This window comes from Aythya ferina (genome assembly GCF_964211825.1).
Source record: "Aythya ferina genome assembly, chromosome: 10".
Taxonomy (NCBI): domain Eukaryota; kingdom Metazoa; phylum Chordata; class Aves; order Anseriformes; family Anatidae; genus Aythya; species Aythya ferina.
In genome coordinates this window covers 20881703-20902511 of record NC_140306.1, presented here as the reverse complement: position 1 = coordinate 20902511, position 20809 = coordinate 20881703, and the positions used below count along the sequence as shown (strand labels likewise).

The window sequence follows — 20809 nt, the reverse complement described above, 5'->3', positions numbered from 1 at the left end:
CCAATTAGTTCAAATAATTACAGATCTCACAGCATTATCACCAGCCTACTGTTGATCTGTTTCATGCACTCATGATTGGTGGCTGCAATTCAGAAAAAGCAACCCAACTGTCATTGATTCGACCTACTCAGTTCAAGAGGAGGATCTGAACAGGCAAGGATCCATAAATCTGAACCCAAGCTGAAATCTCCGTTTCTCCTAAACCACTGGTTTTACGAAGCTGAATTTAACTTTCATCACAAAGTTCTTCAAGAATGAACATAAAATTAAAAAGATGTCTTAATTAGCAAAGAAATGACAACTCATTAAATATGCTTTTACACTTATTTGTATTATTCTGTTTACATAGCAACTGCTTTTTTTTTTTTCACCAGTACATTCTGCCTATATAACTTTGTCTTAATACATGAGAATGTATAAACTGTCAGTTTTTCTGAGCAATACTCATTTATACATGCATATTCTAATCTCTTTAACAATATTAATTTATAATGTCATATTTTAATGTCTCTTGTTACTCCCTGGATCCTTTCTAACTACGAAACTGTTTACCCTTTCCAAAATTAACAATGAATTATTATTAGGTGCTTTCATCATGGTTCAGTAGAAGTCAATTTTCTCCTTTCATGTATTTCTTGTCTTTGAAAGAGCAATGATGATATGTACATAGACAGAATAAGCATAAAGTTTCCCTTACACAGAAGAATGTAAGGCCTAGAATTAAGAAATATTGGTCTTGATCTTTGCCCACTGAGGAGGAGCCTCAATTAATTCTCAGTGAAAACCATAATGAGTTCTGCTAACACAGACGTGTTGTTAAAGTCAAACTTTCTCTGCTTATGAATTTCCTCAGGAGGAATTTGTCCTAGCTGACATGCTGTCTATAGGCCAGAACGCTAACAAAACAATATCATCCTTTTATACAGATTACTTTATGTATCTTCCCACAAATTGTAACAGATGAAAAGTATTTAATTTTGCCATCTGTAAGCAAATCAAATAATCTGATCTAAAGCTTGCCCAAGTTAGGGAAAAGGCTTTAATCGGGCTTTGGCTCACTTTCTAAATGTGACTGAGATGTTTTATAGCTATTTCCAGAAAGCAAAACTTCACTATAAATCAACACAGCATATTACCTGCTCAGCTTCATATATGCACATATGTTTTCTTGACTTGTTAATAAAAGCTATTCTCCCTTATTATAAAAGCTAACTCATTTTCTTCTCTGAATATTTTCAGAAATAGGCTGAGCATATGAAAATATCTTTGAATTAGTTTATTTCCTTCCCATTATTAATTAATGGAACAAATACATTACTGGACTTAAAATGCACTCTGAAACTGTGATTTTAATATACTTTATTGAAAAAAGTATACAGTTTTAAATTATTTTTAATGGGACAAAGCAATGGTCACCTCTGTCTATCTACCAAGTCCTTTTTTGATGAATCATGACTACCATATGTCAAATTCACATCTGCAAGACTAGCAAAGTAAAAAGATAAATCTTTTTTTCAACATATTGTTAAGAATTTATATCACCAACAGTTTAAAATCATGAAATGCTGATGCTCTGACTATATTTCATGTCCTCTGTGTTGCACCAGTTCCCAGTTCACAGTTTATCCATGTATTAGCATGCCAATTGAACACATCAGTCAATGTCACCTTGAGAAAATTGTCAACAGCAGAGAAAGAAGAACAAAAGGAGGTTTAGCACGGAGGCCTGGGACACCACCACATTCTCTTGCATTTTCCTAAAGAGAGAGAAAAAAAAAAAATACAAGCCATTACACCGATATATGAGCATTTATCAAACTATAGAGGCAAAAGAAGATACTACCAACAAAATGAAAACCATGAAATAAATACACTTAGAAAGTAATACAGGTGCATATTTTCATTTGAACAAGTTTAGGTCATAGACTGAAACTAAGCGGGATCTACAAGAGTTACCTTCATGATATATTCTAGGTCTCGTTCTACATTCCATTACAACACCAAAGGCACTAAATAGTTACTCTAGAGTAAAATTGGTGTCTATGAACATATGCTGTACAAACGACTGTAATCATGTCCTGGTCTCTATCTTCTTGCTGCTAAACAAATGAGCATTGTGGAGAACACAGGCTAGTAAATATGTGCAGTGATCCCTCCCAAGCAATATTATGTGTAGATGTAATGACTATACCACGGCAGTTGATATAGCAAAGTTAGTCACTGAAAAAAACATTAGCAGCACAAAGTTCCCAACCATCTCTAATGAGGAATCTTGCGGTCAGTGCCTGAGGCAGAATGAACTCTCAAATATTTCTGGCTGCCAGTCTGTGCTTACATCCTACCACTTTCTATTATATGATATAAAACAGTCTACAAAAGCAGCAAGTCAAGACGATGTCTATAGGAGTACTAAAATTTTTTCTGCACTTACAATGTCATTCACTTCCCTTAGTGATGTGTTCTGAATGTTTTATCTTAGAAGAGATCTCTCCTATTTATTTTTCAAAGAAATAAAACATCTACCAGAGTCCAAAAGAAAGAAGTAAAAACTTACTTCAGGGTGAAATCCATGACAAGATTCTGGGCGTCTTCTTATCTTCTGAGATTTTAAACGTTCACATTTAAGAGATTCGTTATGTACAATGTAGTTAAGGAGAGATCTGAGCACTGCATTTAAATGTCCTGAGTTCATCTGAGTGTTTTGAAATGCATATAGTGCAATTCTTTTAGCTCCTTCCTTTTCCCTCTCAAATATCCAAGGAGAAATGTGTGGTCAACATAAGAAAACTAAGGTAATTCTAAGTGCCTCTATTGTTCCAGTGATCCATTGCTTAGACAGTATAATTTGCACTTACATTGTTAACATGTCTTTCAATAATAAGTCTGCAATAAAAGCACACTACTTTTGATAAATTCCATCTTAAGAGACAAAACAAACCCAGAAATATATGGAACAGCACAGAATAAAAAATATGGCACTAAAAATACAAGTGATATATTTACTTTACTGAATTTTCATATTGATGGAAAGCAGAATTCTGAAACATTTTCAACACTCCAGTACAACTTTAAAATATTTTTTTTTAAAGTCTATACTGTAAGGAGTTTCATATGTTCTAATATCAGCAGCTCAGAAGGAACTTACATCCTTACTGCCTGACATGGAAGATGTTCAGCTATCTAAAAAAGCAGACTGTGACCTTACAATACTTAAAGATGTGTGTGTGTGTTTCTTAATTTGTATTGGTTACCCTAAATATCTAAAAATGTGAATTACAGCCCCAGCACTTTATAATGGCTAATGATGCATTCTTCGAGATTATAAAGTAATGTAAAGCAAGTTTTTATGTAAGAAGAAATTTTTCAATACTTGCATCTTGAGTCTCTTCTTCACAACTCGGCAAATAAAAGGATATACCTTATTTCTATAGGTGCCATGGTAATTGGTGGGACAGAATCACAGAAGCATTCATTGTCTACTACTACCATAAAAAGATTGCTGCTTGGGATTTGTTGGATGACAAAAGACCTGCAAATAAAAAAGAAAGTAATTAATGGCAATATTCTGTATTTCTTAGCAACAAGTTTTGTTAAGTATTACAGTCACAAACATCACTGACTTTATAACTTTATATATAATCATACTAAATCTCTACACCTTGTAGAAGTAGAGGGCCTTGGGCAATGCTTTCCTCAGCTCATTGAATATGGCTGCATATTTTGAGATGTTCATGATGCTTAGCAGACAGGTATAGCAGAACGGATGGGCTTATACTCCTGATATGCAAATGCCTATCACCCTGAACTGGGATACAAGTGAATTACCAAGTAGTTTATCTTTTTTTTTTTTTTCTTCCTTTAATACTTAATCTTTGCTACATAATGAATACTTAGCTATCTATTTATGCTCTGGAATTTTTAAGTACACGTTAAACCAATCTACATAAATAAGTAAAGTTCTTCTGCAGCCAGATGGCAATAATTCCTGGTCCCTTCTTTAGCCTCTAGAATCACACGTTGTGTGTAGCTACTTGAACAAGCTACTTGAAATCTGAGAAAGATCTCAGATTTCACCTCACCTCTTGAGAGTCATTTTATTACTTAGACAACAAATCAGAGATTAAACCTCAAAATCTTCATAAGTGAGGAGATTTATTTTAGAATGATGACGACTATATGGTACAAATATGATGATAACTCAGCACCACATTAAAATTAAGACAAAGTATGCAATTCAAAAGGCGTTGAGAGAAATGAAAGTATTGCTTGTGAGAACGAAAGCACCCAGGGGAGAACAGGGAAGGAACCTGTGGGCACAACTCAATGATCCACATAATTTCAATTAGCTGAACTCTTAGGCATGTACCAAAGAGAAAGGGTGGAGGAAGAGCCAAGCAGGTACTGTTTAAACCTTTCTTTTAAATTCAGGACATGATACAAAGAAAGGCTTTAAGACTTAGAGCCATTTCTTTATAAAAATATATATATATTAATGTTATGTTAGTATTTTCTATATCATATTTACAGAATATCTGCCATACTGAGTATTGCTGAAATCACACAGTTCCAGGAATTAGGTGTTTTTCAGTGTGGTACGCTAGTAAATGCACAAAACCTTAAGTGAGGGTTTGAGCACCAAGATGATGTGGAGAGAAACATATTTTTCCTCAGACATCTTTATTTAAAATACATATTGTCTTACTAAAATAACTCACTGCATTTTCCAAAAATCACAGAAGATGAAATTGTGGAAGGGGTGGGGAATATCTGAATCCAGCTTCAGAAAAAAATAATTGGAAAACCCACTATAAAAATGTTGCCAACTGAAAGATTAAACACTTTTCGGTATTTTTTAAACTTACTAAACCTCCATTAAAATTACACTTACAGTGATCTGCAATATGTTAGCTTTATGTTTATACATGAAACATACATTTATGGCATAATGTAAGAGGCTGAACTTTATAAATGTACCTACCAAACAGCTGGAGCATGTAGCAAGACTGACATCATTGTAATGGAGCATCTGTGGTTTTGTGGATTTGTGTGTGAGAGAAATGGGGCCAACAAAAGGAAAGGAGGGAAAATCTTTAACAGACAGTGACACCAAAATTGTACTGCATGAATTTCACAAAACAGTTATGAAAAAATCAAACCCCAAAGGGCAAGAGAAAAAAAAAAAAAAAAAAAAAAAAAAAAAAAGCAATTTCATTTCATTTGGATTATTTGGATTTTGAGCATTCAGAAACTTATACTTATTGAATCTTTAAAACTAAAGAAAAAACTACCTGAAAGACAAAAAATATTGTCACAATTAACCGTTCACTAAATGATTCATTCCTCTTTGAGGAGTGGGGAATAACCACTCTTCCGTTGTACCTAATGTATGTCTGGCTCAAAGTGCTTTTGTAATAACCCCTTTTTGTGTCCCCCAGGTGAATACTGAAGCCTGTGAGAAAGCACATACCATACAGACAGCCTTAAAGGTGGCATTTCACAAAAGGTGAACACTTCCCATTTTATTTCTTCTTTAAGCCACTTCTGTAGTGTGGCATAAGGTCTGCACAGTATAGGGTACTCCTTCCCCAAAGAAGAAAAGGGAAAATATAATAATAAAAAAATAAATAACCCAGAAGAAAGTTTTCACTATGGAATTGTGATGTTGAGTAGATGATTACATGGATTCTCTGACAAAATAGTTAAAAGCTATGAAGGTTGGTAGGAATTAAGTTCTATAGAAAATTTTGCTAGACATGGTAACTTGGGTTACTCTGATATGCCTCCATTTATGGAAATTATCAATTAAAGAAGCTGCAATGAGCAATATATTAAGTAAAGAAAAAACTTTTGTACTTTTGGAATTATATGATAGACATCTACAATTTAAATTGGTTCCATTTACTAAACACAATATTGTTATAAATCTATAGTCTGTTTATCTATTACAAATTTTTGTAAGGTGCCTAGCCTTATGGTAACTGCCAAGGTATATGTGACTGTCAGATAAACAGCCATAAAAATATGAAACTTCTGGCTTTCTGCAGCAGTTATATTCCATAGGGCAAATCCATCTTAACCAATATCTTGCAAAGTGGAACAACTAGCTTCTTATTGACCATATTAGAAGTAAATTCAAAAGAGAGCATTGACTTCCACAAGTAGTAAATGAATGTTTTCTCTTTTACAATTATTGAACGTAATCTTGAACTGAAGTTGTGAATCCAAATGCATGTCTTCACCAGTCATTGACTTGTGTGTTCACAGGCAAAGGATTAAGATATCATCAAGTGAAGACAGAGGACTGAAGACAGAGATTGAATTGAGCAAATTATTAAGAAAAAAATAGTCCAGTTTAGCTTTTTCTATTAATAGAATGTGCAAAAGCAAAATATACTTCTTTCACCTGCTGCAATTTAAGATTATTTCATTGACATATGGTATTCTTACCCTCACTAGGTCATCAGCAAAGAAGTTTCTGCCAGTCATTAACCTCTGCAGTTGCTCTGTGACTATTCAGATAATTCACCTGGCACTGCTTCCATGCCCAAGCTGGAGAAAGCCCGCAGTCATCCCAACAGTGGGTCTTTTTTTTGAGTTCACCATTCAGTTTCCATGGTGACATGCACATGCATCTTTGAAGCTAATTTTGAGTGAATGTACGTGTCAGTAAGTCTCAGGAACTGAACATTCACAGGGAACAAAAGGTGCATAAACACGGTCGGAACAAAGTATTTTAAATACTGAAATATTCCACCAGAATGTTTCATTGTGTACACCGCGATTTAGCTACGTGGGAAAAGAGTTTCTAGCAAAGCAGCTTGCATGACTGCAGTGGAAGAAAGAAGTTGCTTACAAACTAAAGAAAGTTGCTGACAAACTAATGAAAATGGCCTTGCCTTTTAAGTAAGCTCCTCTGTGAGTCTCTAAAGTTTATATTACAATAAGCATTTCTGAACACCTGCTGGCTGAGGCTGTCCTTTGTGTCACTGGCAATATGGGAGCGAACTATCAGTGAGAAAGTAAAGATTTCTATCAAACTTTATTGCTGATTTAAAAAACATGTTTAATGTCTATGTTTAATATTGATGGAGAATGTTTGTTTTAAAAGCTCTTTTTAAGTTAAGCAATGTAAATCTTTTGATTTGAACCTTTTTCCTTTACAACAGTATCATCATCATTTGATAGTCATAGCATAGAAAAAGCCTTGCATATGTCTCCATATATAAAATGTAATAAGCAGTTGTGGTTCCTGTTACGTTGAAGTCACACTGAGTCAGTAAGAACCTTAGTAATTATTTCTGCTCCATTTTTCATCCACTGAGGAACTGGCTTGGTTATTTAAAGCGCCAGTCCAGAGGTTCAAAACAGGCCTGAACACAAACTGCTTCTTCACTTTGCTTTCAAAGGAAAGGTGAGGAAGGAAGAAATGTAATACTTGAAAGGGGTAGAAAGAAATTCTAGTCATGCCAAACTGTTTTGTTAACCAAGAAAAACTAAGAGCAGAGAAGAAACCTTCCAGAAACTCTGTATGTTGAGTCAGAGCATTTGATAACACTTTTCTCATGTTGCACACCCCTTATCTGTTCCTTTCTAACCTATTTCTGTATCAGACCATATAAAACATCTGCGCAATATCATTCAAAATTATTTGGAAAAAAATCAGCTTCATGCTTTACCTGGAAATAGTAATGGTTTTGCATACGAGTATTTATTAAATCTGTTCCTTCAGAATTGTTTTTCCATTGTGGAATAAAACACAAAAAATTTGGAATTCAGGTCTCACCACATTCATAATTATATTTGCCAAAGTCATGCTTATGCAGGTATGATAATAAAGCATGCTTTTAAGAAGTGAGTTCTTATTGCATTCTCTAAGGCTTCAACACTATATGTGCCTGGTGGCTGAATGACTCTTCCCACAAGGAACCAGTTACTTCTGATTTCTTAAGATAGCCTAGAATTTTGAAACTTTAATAGAAGGACTGTAATACACATCTTGAAGGGCAGTCAAAATGGCTACCCATACTCATGTTATTAGGTGCCTACTAATGCTGCAGACACAGACTATGCAAAGATAGTTCAGACCAGGAGCTTGTCTTTGGTGATTTGAGTAACCCTCTGCCTGTCTTCCTTTCTCTTAAATGGCAAAATAGTGACCCTGTAGGGAAAAACATCCAAACTCAGTGAAATTTGATGCCTAGAGATAAATGCAGACCACAACACCTGTTCTAAAAAATCTATCAAACTACATTAAAACTTGATTATTTAAAAAAAAAAAAAAAAAAAAAAAACAAACAAAAAAAAAACTTGACTCTCTTCATCTTGTTTGTATATATTAAAGTTTTCATACAGTTACATAAAGCGTATTGTTTCTTCCACAGACTATGGTTCATAGAATCATCAAGGCTGGAAAAGACCTCTAAGATCATCTGGTCCAGCCATCCCCTTACTACCAATATCACCCACCAAACCATGTCCCTAAGCACCAGGCCCAACCTTTCCTTGAACACCCCAAGGACAGTGACTCCATCACCTCCCTGGGCAACCTGTTCCAATGCCTGACTACTCTTTCTGAAAATAAATGTCTCCTAATTTCCGACCTGAACCTGCCCTGGCACAACATGGGGCCATTCCCTCTAGTCCTCTGCAAGAAGAGGCTGACCTCCAGCTCCCCACACCTTCCTTTCGGGTAGTTGTAGAGAGCAATAAGGTCTCCCTTGAGCCTCCCCTTCTCCAGACTAAACAGCCCCAGTTCCCTCAGCTGCTCCTCACACGGCTTGTGTTCCAGGCCCTTCACCAGCTTCATAGCCCTTCTCTGGACACACTCCAGGGCCTCAATGTCCTTGTAGTGAGGGTCCTTCTTTCTCTTCCTTTCATCTTCCAGCCTCTGAACCTCTGGTCTGGCAAAGTATCAGTAAGACAACTGGGAGAGTGACCAATATGCCTAGCAGGGAGGGGGATGTTCAGATCTGGGCAAAAAGGGCAGGGATGATAGGACAAGCAGTCCTGAAGTAAGAACAGGGCCAACTTGAAGATCACACCCTTCTGTAAGCCACTTACTGCCATCATTGCTTAATACAGGACATTGCTTCATGACTATCTGAGTCACAAGGTACAAACTCTGTATATGCATCTTCTCTATGAAATTTCCCTAACATAACCACATCCATAACAGGCAAAGCTGAAATAATTCAACTTCAAATATGTAAAATGTGTCTTATTCAGCTAAGCTAACATAACATTTAAGTTGTTTACTTTCTAGTATTTGACTATAACATCTGCTATTAAAGGCAATCAATATCACTGTTAAATAGATTAGTCTCTGTATTTCCACACAGAAGAACTAATCCATTTCTTTGTCTACTGGCATTCATTTTTGGACAGAATGCAAACTAAACACAGACCTGAGGTTTCCCTATTAATAAGCAGCCATTTGCATAGCCCCAGACACACCTAATCTTAAGAACATATGTTGAGTGCAGCATATTTTTTATGGCACTGACAGTGAGCCAGACAGCTTATAGAGAGGACACAGTCGTATTATATTATTCAGACTGGGCATCCCAAATGCGATCACTTATTGGTCACCTGCACTGAACTATTTTCCTTTTCCTGGCTTACAACAACTAGTTGGTGGCCAGTGACACTGCTGCAAGACACATTTCAATGACTAAGAGTGACAGTAAATCTCTAAGTAGCATTCAGCAGTATCTGGCTTTCAGATCCATTTCCCCCTTCTTTCTTCAGACAGCAAAGGTTGCAAAGTGTTTGAGGGGACAAAATGAATATTAAACAACGGGGAACTCCGAAGATACAGGACAAGGTTATTCTTGAGGAACCAAAAATTTAGAGAAAATATCTTTCTCTTATCCTGCAGAATGGAAGGTATTTTTTTGCAGTTTGGAGACAATTTGAGTATGGCACCAGCATTAAGAGCTATTCAATTTATTTAAAGACAGTGCTGTGTGTTTCTACTTAAAACTTAATTCTTGCTTTATCACAGAAACACTGCACTGTTGTGCTTTGCTTTAAACCATTATCTTCAGGACTAAGAATTATTATGATCTATATGACATATTTTACAGCTTTTTTTTTTTTTTAATTTTACAAAAATATGCTGCTATTATATCCATGCTCATGACGACAGATGCTAGCTATGCAGTCAAGTACATGGTTGCAATAAACACACAGTTTAGGCAGGACTTTAATTCTATAAACATTTAAATAGTTGTTTAGATTCATATTTGATTTCATGACCCTTATTCAAGGAAAAAAATCCATTATATGTATATTCTTTTTTTTTTTCCCTGTATTTTTTTTCTGTAATCAGTCACATTTAGGAGGCAATAAAAAATGAGACCTTTTAGCTAGCAGTTGTTTTGCCCATGAAGAAGAATCCTACAAAACATGGAAGAATTTCACTATGGTTGTTTGAACTGGAAAAAAAAGTAGGACAAAATTGGCAACCTAAATGCAGGCACAAAGATTTGAAAAAATATTCTGAATTTCTATGGTATTCAACTCAGTCCCCACTGAAAGCTCTGATGCTTGAACATCTATGTAAATTTGGCCACTTCCCTCCAGGCCTTTCATTGTATTTTTTTGAGTACAAACATGAATTATAGAAGTTTGAGTATTTTGGATTAAGATTAGTTTTTACTTTGGGATTACATTTTATATCTGTCAAATTTGATCTTTCCCATTTTTTAGAGAAAGAAAAAACATACCAGCACCAGGGTACAGTAAACGGAAAATGTTGTGCATTCTGCACTCAAATATCTGTTCCTAACATAACTGTTGGTTGCAAATGTTCAACCCTAATGGTCTGGAACAAACTTTAACCATTCAACTGAAGTGCAGATATCCATTGTGCTTTATCCAACTCCTATCATGTGCTTTCCAGGCTGCTGGCTACATTTCCAACCATTTCTCTCACTTATTGCATTAAATGAATGAATGACATGTTTATATCACAATCATAAATTGGGGTACTTGTGTGTTTTTTTGTTTTGTTTTGTTTTTGCTATTTTTTGTTTGTTTGTTTGTTTGTTTGTTTGTTTTTCTTCCAAATAAATGATGGTAGAGAATGGAATATCTTTAACACAATTTGTAAAAATAATATATATACCAATAGTAACAGTTCTTAGTGAAGTTAAGCCGTGGAAAAAAACAGCTAGTCATTCTCTCATATTAAAAGACACAGATAAGCTCTCAGCTTCAGGCCTGTAACGTGACCCTATTCAAGCAACACATTGCTACAACATATAGCCTCACTGACTATCACAATTTGTTGTCAGTATAGATGTACCTACTTAGAACAAAGTTTGGATTCAAGGACTTAAAATAACAATATCATCCTCAGTTTCCCTGTGCCTGCGAAAGATCTGGAACCTTGGAAAGCTGTTGCATGGTTGGGAACTGCTTTGTTTGATACAGTAAACCCCAGAAATGCCCTTTGTCTCTCATTATCAATCAGGGAATGCTTTCTCATAAATCTATGGCTCAGATAATAATACCTTACGAAACACATCTTAGAAACTGTATAAACATTCAGAAGTTTTGGGTATATAGGATTTGGAATGAAAAAGTACTTTGTGTACTGAGGATTTGAGGATGTAAGATTATGGAGAATTTTGGATCACTAGAGCTAAAGTGGAACGCAAAACTTTTGCAAATAAATCAAGCTCAGCAATCCCACAAATGTTAAACATTAGTCAAGGTTGATGTTCCTGAACAAATTTGAGCTCACTTTTAAGACTGTGGCATAACTGGGTCTCCCTAGTCAGTGAGTACCCAATTCTATGATAAACTGCTTACAACAAACAGAGGGCATACAGTAACGGGCATAAAACAGTGTGTCAGATCCTAAAGCTCAAACGTTGCTTTTTTGGCATTGGTCACAGGTTAGCAGAAGACAGAGATGCAGTTATACTATGGTGTTAGCCAATGTGTGTTTTTAGTATTTGAGCCCTACAATACAAACCCCTAGTTGGGATTTGTATTGAGGGAAATCTCAGATTTTTTTTAAATGTTAGATGATGTCTAAGCTAAATTCTACATATAATTTAAATATTAAGAAGCTAGTTGATATCCTCTGTCTTATGAATGCTCACAGATACCACGTGACATTTTAAAAGTCAGTTCTGAACTGCATGAGGGCTAACTACTACTTAGGTCTACTCTACAAAGATGATCTAACTGTAGCAAAGAAGCAATTTGTATTGTTCGTACAACAAGCCACCTGCCTAAAAGCCTAACAGTTATTGTGTCAGTATAGTCATATTATACAGCAAGCCCAATTACAGTATAAAGATTAGAAAGCCACAAATATGTAAGCAGTGCTTCTATGATTTATTTTAGTTTTAGGTTGACAAATCTCTATCAGGTTTTTAACATTTACAATCAGTATAACTATGATAACAAAGCTATGTGATACCAACTGCAATGCATTTTTTGAACTAGTTCCTAAGTCTATTTTTCAAAGAATAAACACATCAATGTAAAGATTTCTGGAACTGTTTTTAGACAGAGACTCTTTGTTGAGCTACTAGGAAAACAGGAATTCTAGGAATATAAACTATAATGACATCAATGATAGTTAAATACTATTTGTCCACAGGTATTTAAATATTTGTTCATTGATCATTTCTACTTGTATATAAACAGGAGTAGGAAATTCTGATACTATTTAGATTAAGATTACATCCATAGGAAAACTACAATGTCAATCAATACAGACTATCCCTACATCAGCACCTCGGGTGGCAATATCAGAGAATCACAGAAGGTTAGGGATTGGTAGGAACCTTGAGAGATCATCTAGTCCAATCCCCCAGGAACAAATAAGAACAGATCTATCCAAAAAAGGCAATACTAAAGATCTAGTGACTACCTTATTCATACTCTGTGGGTGCATTTCAAATTAGCTTGTCTAGCTCCCTGAACTGAACTTTTGATTTCATTTCATATAGAAAATCAAGCTGGCATGCTCCAGGACTGCCATGAAACAAAAACTGATGTATAAACAGCAGGGATGATCAGGAGTTGCATTAAAAAAAAAAAAAAAAAAAAAAAAAAAAAAAGTGTAATATAAAAAAGAACTAAAATGCTCACTGTATGTGACCACAATGTGCTTTGCAAGGATGTTGTTAATTTGTGTAGATATAAACTTTACCAATGACTGAGAATACAACATCTGAAAAAATTAAGTACACTGCATGTCATCATCTCCACAGCAATTGAAAATTCTGTATTACTTAAGGAAAAATAAATGCCCCCTGCATGGCATTCAAATATGACAATTCATGTTGTTTTTCAAACTCAAAGGTTATTAAATATCTGTTAAACTCCCAAGTCCTTTATAAATAGAAGTGTTAAATGTATAGATGTCTAAGTCATATTTGTGTTGTTTGTCATCAGTCAGGCTGTATTATATTATTAAAACATTATAAACTGAAATGAGTTTCTTACTATTAGCAATTCTTCACAAGTATGCCTGGCTTTAAAAATTCACTTCAGTGTATTCCAATTTTAATAAGTTTTCCTGTTCCAAACATTTTTTGATATGTATATTACTACTCGGCTTAATATATTATGACATTCATACAACAACTTAAATCTCTTGTCATTACAAAACATCCTTTCACTGTGTCAGCTACTATCTATCATTTGGTTAATATTTATTATGGCTTGTTTAAAATGTAAAATTATGTTAAGTTTTAAGCAGTGGTAATATTTACATTTTACAGCACTACTGAGCTTAACTATGAACACTGAATGAGTGGAGATCACCACTTTCCCACGCTTAAATTTTCTATGTAAACTTCTCAAGCAGTTCAGCTGTGGGCTATTTGGAAGATGTAAGTGGAGAACTGGGGAGCTAAGAGATGGAGCACAACTCATCCTACTTGTGACAAAACAAAACAAAACAAAACAACCCTACAGAGAAACTAATGAGTTATCATAGAATCATAGAACAGCTTGGGTTGGACGGGACCTTAAAGATCATCTAGGTCCAACCCCTCTGCAATGGGCAGGGACACCACCCAACAGCTCACGCTGCCAGGGGCCTCATCCAACCTGGCCTTGAACACCTTCAGGGATGGGGCATCCACAACTTCTCTAGGCAACCTGTGCCTCACCACTCTCTAAGTGAAGAATATCCACCTAACATTTAATTAAAATCTCCCCTCTTTTAGTTTAAAACCATTCCCTCTTGTCATATTGTTATCCGCCCAAGCAAACAGTTGCTCTTCATCTTTAAAAACAAACAAACAAACAAAAACAAAACAACAAACAACAAACAAACAAACAAAAAACAACAAACAAACAAACAAACAAAAAAACATTGAAATGCTGCAATGAGATCCCCCCCAGAGCCAACTTTTCTTCAGGCTGAATGTTCCCAGCTCTCTCATTCTTTCTTCATAGGAGATGAAAACATCAATGGACTGAATTGCTAGGAAGCTGCCCAATGCATCTCCAAGATTTCATAGTACTTACAGATGGACCACATTGCCATTGCTATGAAGTTTCCTAATGAAAAAGTTGTACATAACTGCAAGAAAAGACCACTGTACATTTCCTTATCTTTCTCTACTTTCTGTGGAATCCCCATTTCATTCAGTATATATTCCTTACCATCAAAATGATGTTTCAAAAAAGATTACTCTGGTTATTTTTTTATTTTTATTTTTTACATTAAATGTACTTTTTATCCTTTGATCCATAGCAATTTTTTTTATTCTCTAGATTTTTCATGGCCACTACAATGCCAAACAAATGGAGAGACAGAGTCTGAATTATCAAATAGACATGTGCATGGCTTTGTCAACTAGACAAGCAAACTCCAAGGTTTTGATTCCTTTTGAAAAACTTTGATATAAACAGAAATTGAGAATAATAATGAAAGTCTGTCTCCAATGCTAGGTGCTATTGAGAACATATGCAGTTATAACACTGAATTCAATTAACACATTAAAAAGGGTCCAAAACAAATAAGGAATATTAAAAATCTTTGTCTTAAAAATAATAATAATAAAAAAGTTTTGACAACAACTGTCCAAAGAATTGTTAAACTAATGACTGTCAGGCACAGACCTTCCTGGTAACATGGATATCATGTTCTATTATTTCATGCACTTATTTTCTTAAATGAAAATAGTAAGTTACAGTGTTTCCTGAACTGGTCATTCAAAATATACATTATCAAGGGTAAAGATAAAATTACCCATATGGTGACTTTAAATTGCACCTGTTTGTCATTGCACTGCATGACAAACAGTATAATCACTGTTGCTTTTAGAGTAAAGAGTAAATTAGCATACACATTGGAGATGTGTTGGTAAAGTGATATAGGATTTTACACTAAGTATAAAAACCTTTAGTAAATGATTTCACTAGACCAGATTGCATAATTTGATACTTTATTAATTTTTTTTTAAGGAACAGCAGAAACCAATCTGGGGGTCTCCTGGAGTTTGGGGGCTTTGGCTGCTACAAGGTTCTTTCAATACTAGTGTTGCCCCAAACACTTTGTTACATTGATAAATATTCTGAAAGTTTGGAAGACCCTGATTTCAAAACACAGGTGCAAGATGACTCCATAGACAAAATTTTGACTCTTGAGAATTCAAGTACTGAAGTATGTGGAATGCTCCTTGACTTCAAAGAACATATAAGTAAAGCTCTCAGAGATTAAAAACTGTCCACCATCGTCAAGATCACCAGTGTGACTATAGCATACCTTTGGCTCAACATGGGCATAGGTCAAAACCAGTTATTTGTATGGTATCACATGTGCACTTGACATGGTTGCTGAAAAAACAGCCGTATAAAACACACAGTCTAAAAATAAAGTATGGTGAAATATAGGGAATATTTGCTTCAGGGTCATATAAGATGGACACGGTAAAATGAATACAACATAAAATGTCTTCTAGAAGATGGATAATAATTTACTGCCCAAATTACTCCAGGAAATCTACAGGGATATTCTGATGCATATATAGAGAGCTCTGAATGAGAAAAAATTGGCCCTTGATGCTTTGCTTGTTTTATGTGGCAAGCTGATTTGTTTAGAAGTAAACTAACTACATCTGAAAAGGCAAATGATTATTTATTTCATGGGAAATTGAACTGCATATTTATTTACACATTTTAAACACGATCAAATACAGCAGTTTGGCAAGCTTCTACTGAGCAACAAATGCAGAAACATTTTAGCAAATGATGGCACAGTTTAAGATTAAATGGTTTTTAAAAACCATTACCATTTTAATATCTACAGATTGCACTATTCCTGACACTAATATACTCATGCCCTGAACTATCTGAATCTAATTTGCATCGTTATTTATCTGTTACTGCCAAATATGTGCAATCAGTGGACAAGTCTTAAATTTGCCATTAGAAATCTACACAAAGGGTTCAGCATCATCATGAACTATAATTCCACCATCATTTTTCTCTTCTTATTGACAATGAACAGAACACAATACTCAGCCTCTAAAGAAAGCAAGAGAAATCATCTGTTTTATTGATGATCTTCGCTGTCAGATAATTGTCTGCTTACTAACAATGCAATGGGCCAAATATATAGTACATGGGACAGTGTTTAATCAATTGAGCAATTCCTTTTAATTTAACAATTAATTTTCATGAAGTATTACAACATAGTAAAGGAAATAATGTTCATCTTGCATAATTAAGACAAGTGCAAAAGTCTTTCCCTGAGTTAGGATGATTGTAGCTACATACTTCCCTGATTCCCTAGTGAGCATATATTTTTCTGGTATTCTGTGCACAAAGAATCAACTAGGAACAAAAATATTTCTTCAAGTTTATGGTATTCACCGTGTGCAACCACAATTACTGCAACTGAAATAGAAGGGGGCTTTGGTTTTGGGGTCAATGGTTGTATGGCCAGATTCTTGAACTACACTGAAGTCCAGTATATTATCACACATGAAGAGAGGTTAAAAGGGAAGATTTTTAAACATCTGTCTTTGCAATTGCTGCCTGATTTCTATATCCATAGTTTCTAGAGTTGCACATGCAAATTTGGCAACCATGCACTCAATTCAACTTTGAAATTCTAATACATACTTAATATTTAAATCCATCGAATATTTTGATGAGTAGGTTGCTGTGTTTACAGATGATCTATACCCACACTCATAGCTGCCTGAGTTAATGATAAGATTAATGGTATTTATAAAAACGAGTGAAACTAAACAAAAATATCAGAATTTTTTTGCGAAAATTAGATTTGTAATGAGAGAAAACCTTTTTTTTTCCCCTTCCTGTTCTAAAAATGGATGAATAGATATACTAAACATATCAGGCATCTTCTCCTGGTCAGATATCATAACAGCCATCATCCATTCTAATTTATAACAACACAACATAATTTTTAGTGCGTTTTAAATACCATCAGTGAAACTCTGCAACACTGAGAGTAGCAAAAGGCAAAAACTGGTCATTTAACTGGTGAGAGCTGCTGAAGAACGTTGGTTGACATACTTGCACTAAAAATTAGCTAACATATTGGGGCAATACTTTTCAACGCTGCAAAACCATTGAGATGCTTATTTAGCCAAAGAGTTCAAATCTAATGCCTCATCAAAAACACATCTCTGAACAGCTGAACATCTTTAAAACCTACACTAAGTGTCTTTGGCATTAGTATCTTTCTGACTCGATAGAAAGAGTGCCAGTCAACATTGATAATAATAATAAATAATAAAAAAAAAAGAATTAAATAATTTAAGAATTTATCTCTGGAAATTAACTGTTTCCAGTACTGCCATGGAACATTTAACAGTCTATCATCCAAGTTTTCTGATGTACTCCCCTTCCTCCCCCCTTTCTTTTTTCTTTTTCTTCTTTTCTTATGAAAGGGAATAGCTTACTGGAAAACATGAAAGCATTTCAGATTTTTAAAGAATCCTAGTTTTTCTATTTTGTTGACAGATAATGTGGGTTGACTTGTTTTTTATTGCTGTTTAAATAACAGATTAATTTAATAATCATTGGGATATTGAATAACAAAAAATTACAGGGTTGGACAGCCAAACCCTGACCCTAATGACATTCTTGCATTAATTCTTATTTTCTTTTAGGCTCCTGCTTTCTTAATATAACCTATATTTTTGAAAATCAGCTTTAAACATTGCAAAATATCTCAAAGTAGTATTTATTTTCTGCTAGTAAGAGATAAGTTTACATATACAGAGCATATTTTATATGTCTGTATATATTTAGTGCCTGACTTAAGTCCACTTCAGTTTATAGATTCTCTTCCATTGCCTGAATAAGTTTTCACCTTGGCTTGCAAAGGTGAGACAGCTATTTATGAAGTAATTAACATGTAGACCTTTTTACTGAGTGTGCTTTATTTGTGAGGATATTTTAAATCTAAGCACCCATCATGAAATGTTAGGATTGGAAACATTTATATGAACAAGGTTTAGTTTTCATAACTACAGTTGGTAACTGTTCCCCTTCGATTAAGCACTGTGAAGTGCTGAGTATTCCTACAAGACCAGTAACAGCACATCCAGTACTGAATCAGACTGAGCCTTTGATTCTCACCACATGACCTTCTTGACTATGACTGTGACTTTGTTAGCAATAACATAGTATTTGTCCTCCAAAATGTCTTATCTAAGTAAAATTATGTTGTTTCAATTAGCAGCAGTCATCATTTTCACTTCTTCTATGGAACTGCTTTTATACTCCTTACTCAGACAAGGGCTCTACTGTGCCTGACACTGCAGGAAAGAAAGACAGTGACTTGAACAAGTAACTTGTGACACAAATGTCATTGCAGCAGAGTATTTGCACAATTTTGGTTGCAAACCTGTTCACAGAATACCGACTTTTTCTAGACTGTCCTTGAAATGAAATGGTAAGCCTGAATATTAGAGTGCATGCATATTCAGCTAAATATTAATGTAACATACCTCTTCTTCTATTTGCAATCAAGATTTGCAAGTATATATCATAAACAGATTAATCTATAACACAATCCAAAGAGGGCACATAAAATAATTCCACTGTCTCAATGGGATCTGAATTGAGCCCCCAGTATGCAATAGACGATGTGCAGAACACAGTGTCAGTTTAAGACTCTGCATATAAAGCTGAACCCTAATTTTGAGTCATTGAGCTCATCATTCTTAAATTATAAGTATTAAGCAATATACTTGCTTGTAAAAATACTTATCGATACAGAGACCACAAAACAGAAAACTGGGTCAGAAGATGTAGGTCTACAAAGGACTTTTGTGTCAAATTCCTTAGCTGTTCTGAGGGAAATTGTCCTGGGTTATAACAAAAATATTTGGAATCTAATGCAGTCTGCAATCTTAGATCCAATTTGTAGATTGTTAATGACAGTGGGTAAACGGTATAATGAAGAACTTTCTCATGAGAATCTAACAGTTCTTCTGTAACTTGCAGGGTGGGTTTTTTTGTTTTTTTTTGTTGTTTTTTTTTTTTTTTTTGTTGTTGTTGTTGTTGTTGTTGTTCTACTGTGGAGCACAAAATGTTTTTCCATGAAAAAGATCTTAATGCATCTTAGTGCATTATTTTTGAAATACTATAATTTTCACTAAACTCAGTTTCCAACTCAGCGCTGTCCAAGCATTTCAGAATTGTGTTATTTTTGAAAGTTATTTCCTTTGACCTGAAGTTACCTAAGAAGACAGACTGAAATCTGCATTCCTTTGAGAAAACCTGGTCTTTTTAAATTAATCTTCTTTTCATGGAGACATGACTGTTTGCAATATTTAATCACGAGATATACGATCATTTGTTACACAACTTCTCAGTAATCCCCCACTAAATGATCACAAAGCTTCTTGAACTCTGCAAAGCTGGCACAAGCATCCATAGTAGTGTAATATGCATTGTATTTGATATGTCAAGTGGAAAAGTCATAGCTTGATTTTGTTGAGTTTGTCCTTTTTCAGTTAGTGGGATCTATTGTTACACTTAGATGGGTTCCCTTGGATCAATTTATAAAGCACTTGTGCTTCTATCTCACAAGACCAGATAAGAATTATTATTCACATGAGACATTAATAATTTCCTTTTAATTAGAAGTTGTTCAGCAGCAAATTAAAAGCGACTATTAGCACTTAAAATATGTCTCCAATCCACTTACTCTTATTTCCTGTTCTAAAACAAGATATTGAAGAGAAAATTTAGGAGCAAATCCAGAAGCATATCTATTAGCTTCAAAGAGAAGAAAATTTTACCTTTGCTAATTGCATGTTGATTTAGTCTGGAAGGGGACAGTTGTAACAATTTTTGTTTAATTTATATTTTTTTTCTGGACATTTATATTAATAGACAAATTATTACTGTAAATATCTCTTCTTTTAACCCTATGAGGAGTGACTTTACAGAAGCACTGGCAGAACTGACAAGGTTACAGCAGTGACATGTGAGATTTGTTGCTACTAACTCAGCTTCCCTGCAATGAAAGTTTGCAGGATAGGTTTAATCCTCTCCCACTCTTTCAGCCTAACAGTTCTAAGCAGGAAACATGTCTGGCATGTGAGCAAAACAACCAGATCTCACCGTACCACAGGGGAACTTATAACCTATCCAGCAGGTTTTCACTCCTGCGTAGGAGAGCCAACAGTACAACATTCTCTGTATCTAAACCGTTGCAGAACTTACCCTTAGAATGCTGCTTGTTTCCAGAAGAAGACTTCACTATTCTTTGAGCAAAAGTCTCTACTGGTTTTACATTTTTAAAAGAGAACAACAGGCACTGCTTTAATCTAAGAGTATCAAA

General features: G+C 34.8%; 1 protein-coding gene across 1 annotated transcript in view; it reads right to left on the bottom strand.

Annotated features, from left to right (window-relative positions):
- Positions 1 to 340: 340 nt before the first annotated feature.
- CACNA2D3 (calcium voltage-gated channel auxiliary subunit alpha2delta 3) overlaps positions 341 to 20809 on the bottom strand; it is a 468808-nt gene continuing 448339 nt past the window's right edge. The window contains exons 36-38 of the mRNA XM_084530631.1: positions 3419 to 3529; positions 2555 to 2660; positions 341 to 1757 (exon numbers count right to left, since the gene is read on the bottom strand). Of these exons, the coding sequence (XP_084386757.1) occupies positions 1665 to 1757; positions 2555 to 2660; positions 3419 to 3529 (310 nt within the window). The 3' untranslated portion in view covers positions 341 to 1664. The remainder of the gene's footprint in view (positions 1758 to 2554; positions 2661 to 3418; positions 3530 to 20809) is intronic.